The following is a 12064-nucleotide window of genomic DNA, read 5'->3' as shown; positions in this document are numbered from 1 at the left end:
AAAAGTTACTAGGTCATTTCCCTCAGCTCATGTGGCCTGGCCCAAAATCTCAACCCCTTCAAAGAGCTCTGACTTTTCCCCTCGCAATGTAATTTGTCGGGTTACGCTAAGTGGAAAAAAAAAAAAAAAAAAGCAACATAGATGAGAGGTCTAGTTGTGAATGACGGAGGAGTGGAATAAAAAGCATCATATTAATAGAATGGAATGAAAAGCTTGTTGAAACCTGTACAGAAAGCGGCTCAGCTGTGCCTCTGGTGGAGGCTGGGTGACAAGTCGGTGTGGTGCACAAAGAGCAAACAGCACAAACTAAAAGCAGGCGGAGAGTCCTTGCTGCAGCAAAATTACCCCCATGTGGTGATTTTGTAACACTCAGACTTGTGTGCAGGATCCTTTCTGATGGGATTTGTCGTATGAAAATGCTTAGGTGAAGGAGAGAGACTACAAACGGGAGGACTTCTCCGTCGGAGGCGAAGCAGAGCACAGACAGCACATTGTAGCACATTATTTATTTTCTTAAGTGCTTGGTCTCAGCCTGCCACTGCCAGGGGTGGTGAAGTTCTTGTTGATGTAGGCGTAGATGTGTCTGGGTGCACATGTCCGTGGTTCGGTGGGCGACGTGTATATTTGGAAGAAGACAGGGAGATGGAAGAGAAAGTGATTTATGTAAGGAAATGAAAATATGGTCACAGCTCTGCTACTTCTCACATGCAGGTAGAAACGTCTTTACACTGTCAAGGAATGACACGTTTATTTTGAAACAGAAAGAGGCAGCTGGTTGGATATGAGTAGTCGCCTTCCTGTTTGCTCTTGAGTGCAAAATTAATCTGGTTCCAGGGGACCAGTTTACAAGAAACATCACACGGTCATAAACACAGACGACAATAACATATGAGATAACAATATAACACCGAGGTGAGATGCATCTGATGCATCTTGCAAAGATATTCACACTCTTTCAACTTTTTCGCACCGGGTCGCATTTTAATACATTTTATCGCTGTTTTATATGATAAATTAACGCACAATAGTGCACCGTTTTGAAGTGGAATGAAAAGAAATGTTTTCAATTTCTATACAGGTAAAAATCTGAAAATTGAGGCATACATTTGCACTCGGCCACCTTTAGTCGATGCTTTGTAGAACCACTGTCTCGTGCAGTCAGAGCTAGGCCTGTCACGTTAACAAATTTTGCTGGATGGTAAATTGTCCCAGAGATTATTGCAATAAACTATAATATTGTTGTTGTGAGGCCATTTTCAATTAATAAGACTAATAAACTTTTGATAGTAAAATTTTGTAAAGAACACTTCGCACTTGAACTGGAACACATTTTAAATAACCAAAAAAAAAACACAACCAAAAATAATACTGAATACTTGAAACCTTAAATACTGTGGTTACAGTGATCTGTAACCACTTTATTAAGTGGTTACAGACACTTAGTAAAATGAATTATTAAGTGTCTGTAACCAAATTGCCCTTCGAAAAAATATTAATCATCAGAATGGAAATTATCAAGTTCGTTTCATCGTGTGATTAATTGGTCACTTGATTAGTTGCTTATTTTGACAGGCTTAGTTAGAACTGTGAGTCTTTTGGGGGTTTTACACATCTACAGGGTAACATTTGTGCTCACTCAGGTTGGACTTCAATTGGATTTAGGTTTAGGACTTTAACTTGGCCATTCAAACACATGGAGATGCTTTGATCAAAACCAGGGCTGTACAATGCTATTCTGCAACTTTTGAAAGCATGCCAGCTCCAAACACACCTGGAGGACTGGATTTGAGCAGCCCAGGTCTTAACCCTTCCACTTCCTGCAGCTCTCTCTCTCTGTTTATGACTGTTGTGCTGGTGGAGGATGAACCTGTGCATAAACTGCAGTCCTTTTGCAGCCACTTGCAGGTTTTCTTCCAGGATTGCGTTGTATTTACGGTCATCAAACTTCCCACAAACTCTGATCAGTGTCTTTGTCCATGTTGAGAAAAAGTTAGCACGATGTTGCCAGACCTATTTACACCATTGACATGGCAGCCAGTTGACATCTAAGTAAAAACATAGCAATTTATTTATTTATTTTTTTTAATAACTCAGTTATTGTAGCCAATAATGAAATCACAGTGATGTAACCTGGCTCACTGAGTCTGAGAACACCATATTTACGGCATTTGAAGAACAGAATAAGATGATTACTTTACTAAATACTTTATCAATCATCTTTTTTTGTCAGATGCATCAATAGTGTCAATATTAAGAACTCACAATTTGAACACACATTTAATTATTTGAACAGTCCAAGTTAGCTTCAATGAAACTTAGTCTAATAAAAGCTAAGTTAAAACAGAAGCTGCACTCATTGTTATTTGAACTTATTCTATTACTAAATAGCTTTAAGTGTTTGCCCCTGATTTGATTAGTTTATTCGTGTCTGTTTCCACCCAACGTATCAGACTAAATCATACTCTTAGATTCTGGTTTGCAGTGCTATTAGTGCCAGCACTTCATCAGAGAAACTATTGTTCCTTTTCCCACTCCTCTCTGAGATTTCTGCTCCTGTGACCACGATGTACATGGCAAATTAGTAATGCTATGGCTGCAGGGTTTGTGTTTGGGTGTGGGTGTGTGTGCGTGTGCGTGTGCGTGTGTGTGTGTGTGTGTGTGTGGGTGTGTGTGTCGCTGTGTGAGGACAGCATGTGTGGATCTGTTTGGATGCATCCCTGACCTATCAGTGAAATGTCTTTAATAAACAGCTCAGCATCATCTGACAGCCCTGCTTTCATCTCCCTAGGCAACCACCAGCATCAAGATGACAGCTCTCCACACTTTTTTTTTTTTTTTTTTTTTTCGGAAATCAGTTCCTGAGGATGTTTTCGTAAAGAGAAGGAAAGGCAACATTTTGAGACTGGATAAAGAATATAGATACACCAACCAGGCATTTTAAGACTAATATCCATTTCCATTTTTTTGTTCTTAGTGGTTTGTGTTTTTTAAAGTCTAATCTGTCGATCTCAATTCTTCGTTCCTGAGGTGTGTGACTCATAAGAGAAAAAGTGGTGGTTTTGAATACAACAGAAAATGAGAGAGTCACAATAGTATCCATATTTGCGCATCGAAGCTAATGTCATAGACCGTTTGAAGAATGAATTTCCGCAGCGAAACATTGGTCAGTGTGACATAGAAGGCTGATAATGGAGGGCGGTGTTATTTCTGACACTTGTAAAAATAGGGGGAGATAATTCTAATGAAGAAAACGATTAAGAAATTTGAAGGCAGATACTAGCAAAAAAAAAAGCAGCAGTTATGATTAACATCAACTGAATCATAACACCCTTTCTTACAGTTTAGCCTAGTTCTACAGAAAAATATTAATAGCAACTGTCTAGTACTTTACGCCCATTCGTGGTCTGTGTGGCTTTTCTGACTCACTGTCAAAATTGGCATATGGTAGTGGGTGAAAGTCAAAATGCATGAGGTGAATTTAACTTCCTTCAAGAATACTTATCTGTCAAGGTAAAAAAAAAAAGTTATCTCATTTTGTTGTTTTGCAACTATTTTCAAAGCAGCTAACTATATCAGACCTTAATACCTCACATCAGGTCCATGAAATGTTGTGAAATGACTTACAAAAAAATTGTGCACCATTGTGAGCAGGCTTTTCATTTTATATGAAATATAAATACATAAATAAAGAATATAAATATAGATGTAAAAAATATAAATAAATACATTTTAAAAAATGTGGGTTGTGCGTAATTTTACCTCTTGCTAAAAAAAAATTAATAAAAAGAGTAATGAAGAATATATGGTTTTTAATAAGATGCGGTTCTGAGTATTCATCAAAAAAAAATTAAAGGGCATTTAGTTAGTGAAAAAGAGAGCAAGACACGTTCTGAAGAATTTTGTTGCACGTTACATTTTTTATTACTTTCTTTGTGTGTGTAAAATTGTCTGTTTTTGTGTTTTAGGATGAAATTTACCGTTCTTTCCTTCCTACAAGTCTTTTGTACATATTTTAAACTAAAGAGAGCGATTGTCCCTTTGACTGTTTTCTTGTGTGCCACCGACTTCTATTCTAAATGCTTTTTTTTTCAATGGAGTGTTATTACAATTTTTTTTGCAATGTTAAGCTTCAGAGTTTCGCATGTTGCTGTTTTCTACTAGGGAAAGATCGTTTTTCACTGATAGTAAAACTATCAATGTCCACATATGGAATGGAAAAAAGTTTTGATGACAATTTAATGACTCGGCAAAAGTAATTGGTCGGAATGTTGCTGCCAGCTTTTATTCTCCCTCGAATATTACCACATCTTCTCCCACCAACCAAGATGTAGTTTGCACTGACTATTTGCTGCTCGGATTTTATCCATTCAAATCCTTTCGTTTAAAATGTCCTTGCCTTTTTAAAATTCCTCTTCTGATTTTTGTCTTTACTTTTTCATCTTCTTTTATTTTTTGTGCTATCTCGAGCCAACTTTCCCTGAATTCTGTAAGCGTCTTCCAGCTTTTACATGAGTCAAGACAGCGCACGCTCTCGAGTGTGCCTGATCCTCGCCTGCGAGTTCGAAAAGTCTGCAGGGGGGCGGGGGGTTTCTGGTGAGCCAGAGGCAGCGGAGTGTTCTACAGCTTAGACACGATGACAGATGAAGATAAAGAGGCTACTATTAAAAATGGGAGGGGTATGTTTTCAGCCGGGCCTTTTGAGAGCAAACGCAGTGAAGTGAATGTGCAAGGGCGAGAACGAAGGGCTGAGTTTTTCAAGGTGTGGTGGGTGAGTCCATGGGAACAATACGTGTGTGTGTGGGGCCGTGGGGGAGCGGGTGTGTTGGGGTTGGGGTGCTTTGGCTGAACACCAATGAGATCTGTCACTTCTCCTGCAAAAGAAACAAAAAAACAACAAAAAAAACATGGGCAACATAAGGTCATAGCAAGGCAGATAGAGGCAGAGAAAGAGTGGAAAATACTTCTCTGAAAGATGGCCAAGGCTGATAGCTGTCTGAAAAGTAGCGTTGTGGTGGGACCAGCATGTGAACTGAGGCAAACATGGCAGCTTACAAGACTAGAGCTCTCTCTCCCACTCCCTCTCTCTCTCTCCCTCTCTGTCTTTATCAGCAGTCCGACACTTTCTCTACAAATAGATGAGAATGAGGCTGATGACTGGGTAAAGGGTTTTGCTATGTGTAAATGTGAAGGCTGTACATTAAGCAAAAAAATTTACAAAAGAACACTTGGACTACATTAAAGCTGCACAACATACTCACTTGTCATCATCGCTGCACTATCAATGTGTGTATATGTTGCAATCAAAAAGGACTGATTAGATGGAATATGCGGTGTGTTTAATGTTTCTGGCTCCGTGCTTTAAAATTCTCCTTTTCCATCATTTATTTGGCAATTTGAATGAACTCTCACTGTCCTTAATGCTTACAGTGATTAAGAACAGAAAGCTGAGAGAGACTAGTGGGGATGTCCTGATGATGGGAAAGGAAGAAAATAGTCAGAAAAATGTGTTATCATAATCAATATCGTCATTGCAAAATTCAACAGTAATAGTGCGGTTTTATGTTTTTTTGAATGTTTTTGTGGACAAAAAAAACGTAAAAGGAAATAAGTACTTTATCAAAAAAATGCTACTGTTTATCTCAATAAATATATCAGTAATATATTTATTGATTTGAAAGACGTGCAAATGTTGGTAGCAACCCAACATATTCAACATATATAGACATCAATCATCCATCCTTGATCAATGGATACTAGAGACACTTACTGAAATGTATTTAATATTTAAGTTAAGGCCTTTGTTGGATTCAGGGTATCTCCTGTATGAAGAAACTCTTTGCATGCATAGATTTACAACTGGACTTTTATCAGGTGATTAACCGGGACATTCTTGCATCTTTATTTCTTCTCGCCACTCATTCTTAAATTATAAGACGTCGGGCTGTGCCATTTCCTGGAAATAGTTCCATTATACTTTAATCATCTTGTCAACTCCAAAGTTCAGGTTTTCAAGGTTTTCAGTGCAATGTCCAAAGGCATTTCTGTTCAAAACATGCCATGTGGAATGACATCCAGTGAGTGAAAACTTTTGTCTCGTCTCACCAGGTTGCATTTCTCCACATTTTGAGAAGCTTCAAAAGCTTTTTCTTCAGCATTAGAGTGTTGTGCAGTGAGCAGGCGTAGAGAATCTGGCTGCACACTACTTTAAGGTTGTTGTTTTTTTTAACTGTATTTTCCAAATCAGTGTCTTTCTGAGACTCGTCTGACTCTTCAGTAACTATTCTAATATTTTTTTATTCTCTTGTAAAAAATTCTTTCATTGAGCGCACCATGGTGGTGTGTTTTCGGTAAAGTTACTCTCTTTTCTGTTTCGCATTATAGCCACAGCCGTGCTCACTGTAACATCTGGTAGGTTATTATATATTTAACCAACAGCATGAGCTCAATTTGCTAAAATAAGGTTGTAGAAGGTTTGTGAGAGTCCTTTTATCCATCACGGCATGCCTCTTGTGTGATATCTTAGAACGAGAAGCCTTTCTGTAGGTCATTAAAAAAAATGACAGAATGAGCTCATATTAATTTGCCCTGTTAAGGAGAGGGATTTCTTTCTATATGTGCTCATGTTTCAGTGTGTTGGCTTTTTAAGCTCTTTATTTTCACATCTATGCATTTGTATGTGCAGTCATTACCCACATTAGTTGATAATGTTATGTCAATATCTTCATTGGAAGAAAAATATTGACAAGTTCAGCACCTGCATTTTATGCTGCATTTTAAGTTTAGGCGTGCATTTTTCCTGTTTAGTAAAAAAGACAAAGCGTATGGCTTTTCATAAATGTCAATGCAATCTGGTTCTTGCATATCATCAGTTTGACTGTGTTGGAATTGAGCCCATCATCTCCAGTGATCTGCTTCTGCAAGTGGACACTTGCCAAATTAAAAAAAAATAAAAATGCACATTCCTCTTTCAAAGTCGCTATGCTGCTTTAAAGTGGGGGCTCGTCTTTATTACCTCACACAAAACTGAGTTTTTTACGGTTTGGCTGAAAGCTGAATGACTGTATACAGAGGAAGTGGCAACAATGTGTTGTATATGTCTTATCTGTAATTGGCATCAGAGTGTCAGACAGTAGTAAACCTGATTTTCCTGGGCTGCTGCTCACGTGCTGCTGAATGCAGACTTTGTCCAGCTGTCCTTTCTGTGAAACTAAATAAAAAAAAATGCTGTTTCTGCTCAAAAAGATTTTAACTGCTTTCTTTTTTAAATTCCTCATATTAAACTCAGTCGAGGGTAGGAGCCAACACAAAATGACCAGCAATTTGGCAGTTGGTGAAAATGAGATATTTCCAAAAACCAGAAATGAATACAGAGAACTTTGTCAACTAAAACAAATCACGCAGTCAGGAAAAAATGGCCGTGGGGAACTTGATGAAATGGAGAGCATTCGCAGAAACAGAGGGGGAGAGCGAGATAGAGAGAGAGAAAAAACCCAAAGAATTAAAGGAAAAAGAGATGGAGAGACTTGTGAGCCAGATTTGGGGAGAGAAAGAGGGAGGGCAGGATAAGTTTGGGGGGAAAGTTAGTGGCCCTGTGGGGGTTTCTTCTGGAGTTCAACCTCTCTGGCTGGGGAAGGAAGGGGAGGAAGGAGAGGGAGGGAGGGGGAAGCAGGGAACAACCTGGGTCAGCAGCAGTATGGAGTATGTGTAGATTAGATGTCTAAACTTGCTCTGCAAACTCTCCAAAGCCCTGAAAGACGTGCACCGCTCGTAGCTAGTTGCCAATAAGACGGGAACCTGTGGGGCTAGTGGTCTCGGTTACCGCCTCAAAGACCGTCAAAAGAAATGTTAAAAAACACAGAAATCGACAAGGCTCCATAAATCTAAAAAAAAAACAAAACAAAACAAAACAAACAAAAAAAAACACAAAACAGAGGAGTCTCTAGTGTGAGAGCATGATAAAAAGTGATAGTATTGCAGCTCGCCAGTCCAAAAATTTATTACTTAGAACTTTTTTGAGCACCTGGGGATTATCCAGTTTTTGGTTTCCAGAATCCTGGATGAAATTAGCTGCTGGGCAAGAAAAAAAAAACAAAAGCAAGGCAGAAAGGAGACAAAAGATGAGGAAAAGAATGCATATTTAATAATTATGTAAGTTGGTTGACAGAGGGCAAGAGCAATATGGACTTGAAATTTTCTCACAGCATTTTGTGATATAGCGATAACAATCAAAGTGATGATTAAAAACATTTTTTACTGCTTAAAAAATAAAACTTATCCATTTTAATATAAATATTATGTTCAGTACACCATTTATAAGTAGTAATACTGAACAGCTAATATAAATACTGATACTTCCTAATGCTTTCATGGAACTAACGCTGAAAGAAAAAACAAACAAAAAAAAACCTTGAGCAGTAAGAATCACAAACCTACCGTACAAACCCAACCAAACTGTACATTTCTAGGATAAAGATAGAGTTTATTGCAATATTTACACTTCTAATCACAACCCTCATGAGTTAGTCCTCCCGGAAAAGAAAAAGGTTGCATTTACAGTAGCTCCCAAATTAATAAATTAGATCAACAACACAGTCACCAAAATACCCATGGCTGACAGAAAACGAAATGAACTCCAAACTAATTTTCATGTCAGCTGCGAGACAACTTTTAAAAGCAGAAATGCACATTGTACACATTTGTAAAAAAAAAAAAAAAAAAAAAAAAAAAAAAAATCTGGCAAACTTTTAGCCTCTCAATTAACGAAGGAGTTTAAAGCTGAGAGGCAGGAACGAAAGAAGAAGGCGAAAAAAAGCTGCAACATCACTGATGGAAGCAGTTTGTCATCCAACCTAAATGCTTTAGCTCTTGTCGTCATAAAGCCTGCTTTTATGACCTGACAGCTGTACGAAGAAACGCATAAAAACTGCTGATGCTGTTTACTGTCAGACGGAACAAAGGAGCTCTTTAAATGTGCGCCTGTCTGCGTGATTAGTGTGCGGCCTGCGTTTGAGTCCGACTTTCTGTACGCGGCGACTTAAGAAAACAAACCAGACGTCTCAGAGCCGGAGCAGTCGCTTTTGGGTCAACAAACACCGTAATGAAAAATCGATCAAACTGGCCAGAAATGAAAAAAACAAACAAAAAAAACAAAACAAACAAAAAAACCAAGCATGGTTACTTTCATCAGACAGGGAACGAGTGAAGTGTTAGACTGAAAGAGAGAAAGAAAGGACGGAGGGGGGAAAAGGAGTGAGGGCACAGTGTGTTTATGGAGAGTGTAGCCCGCAGCACAGATTGACAGGAAATGGTGTCTTTTTTTGCCTCCTGGGCTGTACCACTTGTGCCGGGTTGACAGGGGTGGAGATGAATGTGCAGAGCTCACAGAGTCAGCCTATTCTATTATCACATATCTCCCATTGTATCAGGATGTTTGCTCTGGCCCAGCCAGAGTCTATCAGTCTGCTGAGCAACAGTTAGGACCGGCGGCTGGCTTGTTTTATTGACCGTGGACTGCCTATTGATTTCCCTCCCCCTGATTTACTATCGCTGTGAGGGCGCTGCTGCTCTTTCAAATTGAATCGCTTTCATCGATACTCTTGAACGGCGAGCGTGAGAGAAGACGGCAAGCGCTTCGCGGCAGAAACACGAATGACGGGAGAGCCTCCTTTTTGACGCGTCAGACGTCATGTCCTGTGCTGTCCGCATCCTTGCGTCAGCTTCGGCGGGTATAAATCACAAATGAGGTCAAGTGAGCCTGCGAGGAGTGTGTCTAGCACATGGTGTGTTTGTATATTGGAGGTATTTGTCTGTGTAAATGCACTGCTGGGATTGAGCAAGGCAGCCCTCATTCATCACTGTAAAAGTACTTCCTGAGGGGAAAGGCAGAAAGCGCTGCCCCGTCCTCTGTTCCCTGGAGCAGACAGAGAAGGAGGGAGAGATTCTCAACTCCCCCCCACCCCTCTCCTTTCCTCTCCTCTCCCCCCTGGCATCTGGTTTCTGGGTTCAGCCACATCACAATGTTCTTCCTTTCTTTCTCTCTCTCTCTTTCTATGTCTCGTACTCTCTCTTTGACGAGCACATACACACCAGGCCTGTGGCTGGGGCTTTAATATGGTTATGATTAGAGACGGGGGGGCAATGGGGAGGGGGAGAGAGAAAAGGGGCTCATATTTACCGCAGAAAACTTGGGGAGGTGCCGTGTGAAGCAGATCTGAACTGAAGATGCTTGCGAAGAAGGGGGTGTTTGTTTTGCATCAAGCACGAACGCGGCACAGGCATGGCGATAAAGTTTTGCCCTTTGAGCAGATCGGTTGCGCCTTTCGTGCAAGCGCCGCTGCCGGACAGCACCCATCACTCCTCCCCCTCCCCTCCTTTTGGTTCCTCTGCTCCCCGCCTCCTCTGGCATTCTCTCCGACTCTCTCCACCCCCCTCTCAGAGCGTCATGCCTAGGCAGTTGGTTCACTCCGCCGTGTCTGGGGCTCAGCGAGAACTCTGAGAGGCTGTTATTTAGGTCTGTTACAGCGCACCGAGCAGGGGAGGGGGGGAAAGCAGAGAGGCAGAGATCAGCCCTCAGGAACCAGATCTGCATTCCAGCCGGGACGGGGAAAAAAAAAAGCGGGGGGTGGAAGCTCGGCATCTGCAGGAGGGACGGAGAGTGACAGCGAGGGAGAAGTTGAAAGGGGAGGGAAGCGGGTCCAGATAGCTCCGACGGGCTGTGTTGTTGTCACTGCGTCGGTGAGTGACGTGAGCAGTGGAAGCAGGACAGGAGCGGCAGGCAGGCGGGCAGGACTGATCCTCGTAGTGATTTGTGCTGAGGGTTGGGGGGGCAAACATGTTTGACTGCATGGAAGCCCTGGGAATGGGCCCCCGTCAGCTCTATGATGTCACCAGCCGCGGTGCGTGCATGCTGCGGAAGGCGAGCCCCTTCTTCCCGGCTTTGGACCCCTTCGCCTGGACGGGCAGTGCCAGTGTTCAGTGTAAGTGGCTTCCAGCTTGGCTTCATGTGTGACACACTCCATTCTTTCTAGTTCTCTCTCTCTCTGTCTCTCTCTCTCTCACGCACACAGACACAAACACACTCCTTCTTGTTGCTGTCTTGTTTACCCCTCAGGGCTCGACTGAGGGGGCTGCTGTCAGGGGGCTGCAGAGCAGGACAGGAAAAGACTGGGACAGACAGTCTCTTCTTTCCTTTTCTCTCTTAGCAGCCAGCTTTTGGCTGCTCGGAGATTAAGACAGAAACTTTCCACCGGGATGCTACATTGAACGGGTTGGCTGTGTTTATTTACTTTGGTGACCTCATGAGAGTCAAGTTCCAGTCACAATAAGAGCCACTTGAGGTTTGAACTTGCCTTGTCAAAGTAGAGCGACAGGAAGCAAATTCCTCTTCAACAACTATTCCCTTCCGTGCCTCATGTCACTTTCCTAAAGCAATGCTGTCTTTGGGAGTTTGGACCTGCCTCCTGTAGCCTTTGTGGGTCAGGGATTTGGTTTACGCTTATGGAAAGCCAAACAACCTCGAATTAATAAGCTGATGAATTATTTAGGGAATAAATTAATGAAGAAATAGGAGCACACACACAGTCCTGACAAAGCAAAGAGGCCAGCTCTCTCCGCTCTCTCTATTTCCCTGTTGTTGCTCTGTCGGACTTGAGAAAAGCCTCTGTCACTTAAGCCAACTGGGGTCCATTTTTCTACAACCTTCGGTGTGGCGAGTGTGGTAGTTGGGGGGGAAAAAAACACAATAGGTGTAAGTGGGGGGAGGAGAGCCAGTTATGATAGTGGAGTGGAAAGCATTCAAGAATGTACGAAAAGCTGGAGGTGATGGGGGACTTTTCTTTTTCTTTTTTCTTCCTTGCTTTCTTCTGCGAGCTTGTCCTTCTGCTTTTTGTTCCTTGTTACTGCGTCTCGGTGGGGGGAGTCATCTGTCTTCATTAATCGTGAAGACACCAGCATTTCAGTGGCCGTCATGCACACTGGCTGAGCTTTAATGAAGACAGATGCCCTGTCATCGGAGGCTGAGGCCAGAGGGGACTCAAGCCAGCCCCAGCCTGCTCCGCTACAGCTA

General features: G+C 41.7%; 1 protein-coding gene across 3 annotated transcripts in view; it reads left to right on the top strand.

Moving 5' to 3' along the window:
* rarga (retinoic acid receptor gamma a) overlaps window positions 1-12064 on the top strand; it is a 57371-nt gene that overhangs the window by 22757 nt on the left and 22550 nt on the right. The window contains exon 1 of one of the 3 annotated variants that reach the window (XM_014982722.2): window positions 6381-10976. The exons of the other annotated variants lie outside the window; for them this stretch is intronic. Within the exon in view, the coding sequence (XP_014838208.1) occupies window positions 10832-10976 (145 nt within the window). The 5' untranslated portion in view covers window positions 6381-10831. Of the gene's footprint in view, window positions 1-6380; window positions 10977-12064 lie in introns of those variants that run through there. 3 annotated transcript variants of the gene reach the window in all.

Source organism: Poecilia mexicana, unplaced genomic scaffold, assembly GCF_051168715.1.
Source record: "Poecilia mexicana isolate PSO_F unplaced genomic scaffold, ASM5116871v1 scaffold_7, whole genome shotgun sequence".
NCBI classification, from domain to species: Eukaryota; Metazoa; Chordata; class Actinopteri; order Cyprinodontiformes; family Poeciliidae; genus Poecilia; species Poecilia mexicana.
The sequence above is the reverse complement of the archived record's forward strand: the minus strand, read 5'-3'. Positions and strand labels throughout refer to the sequence as shown.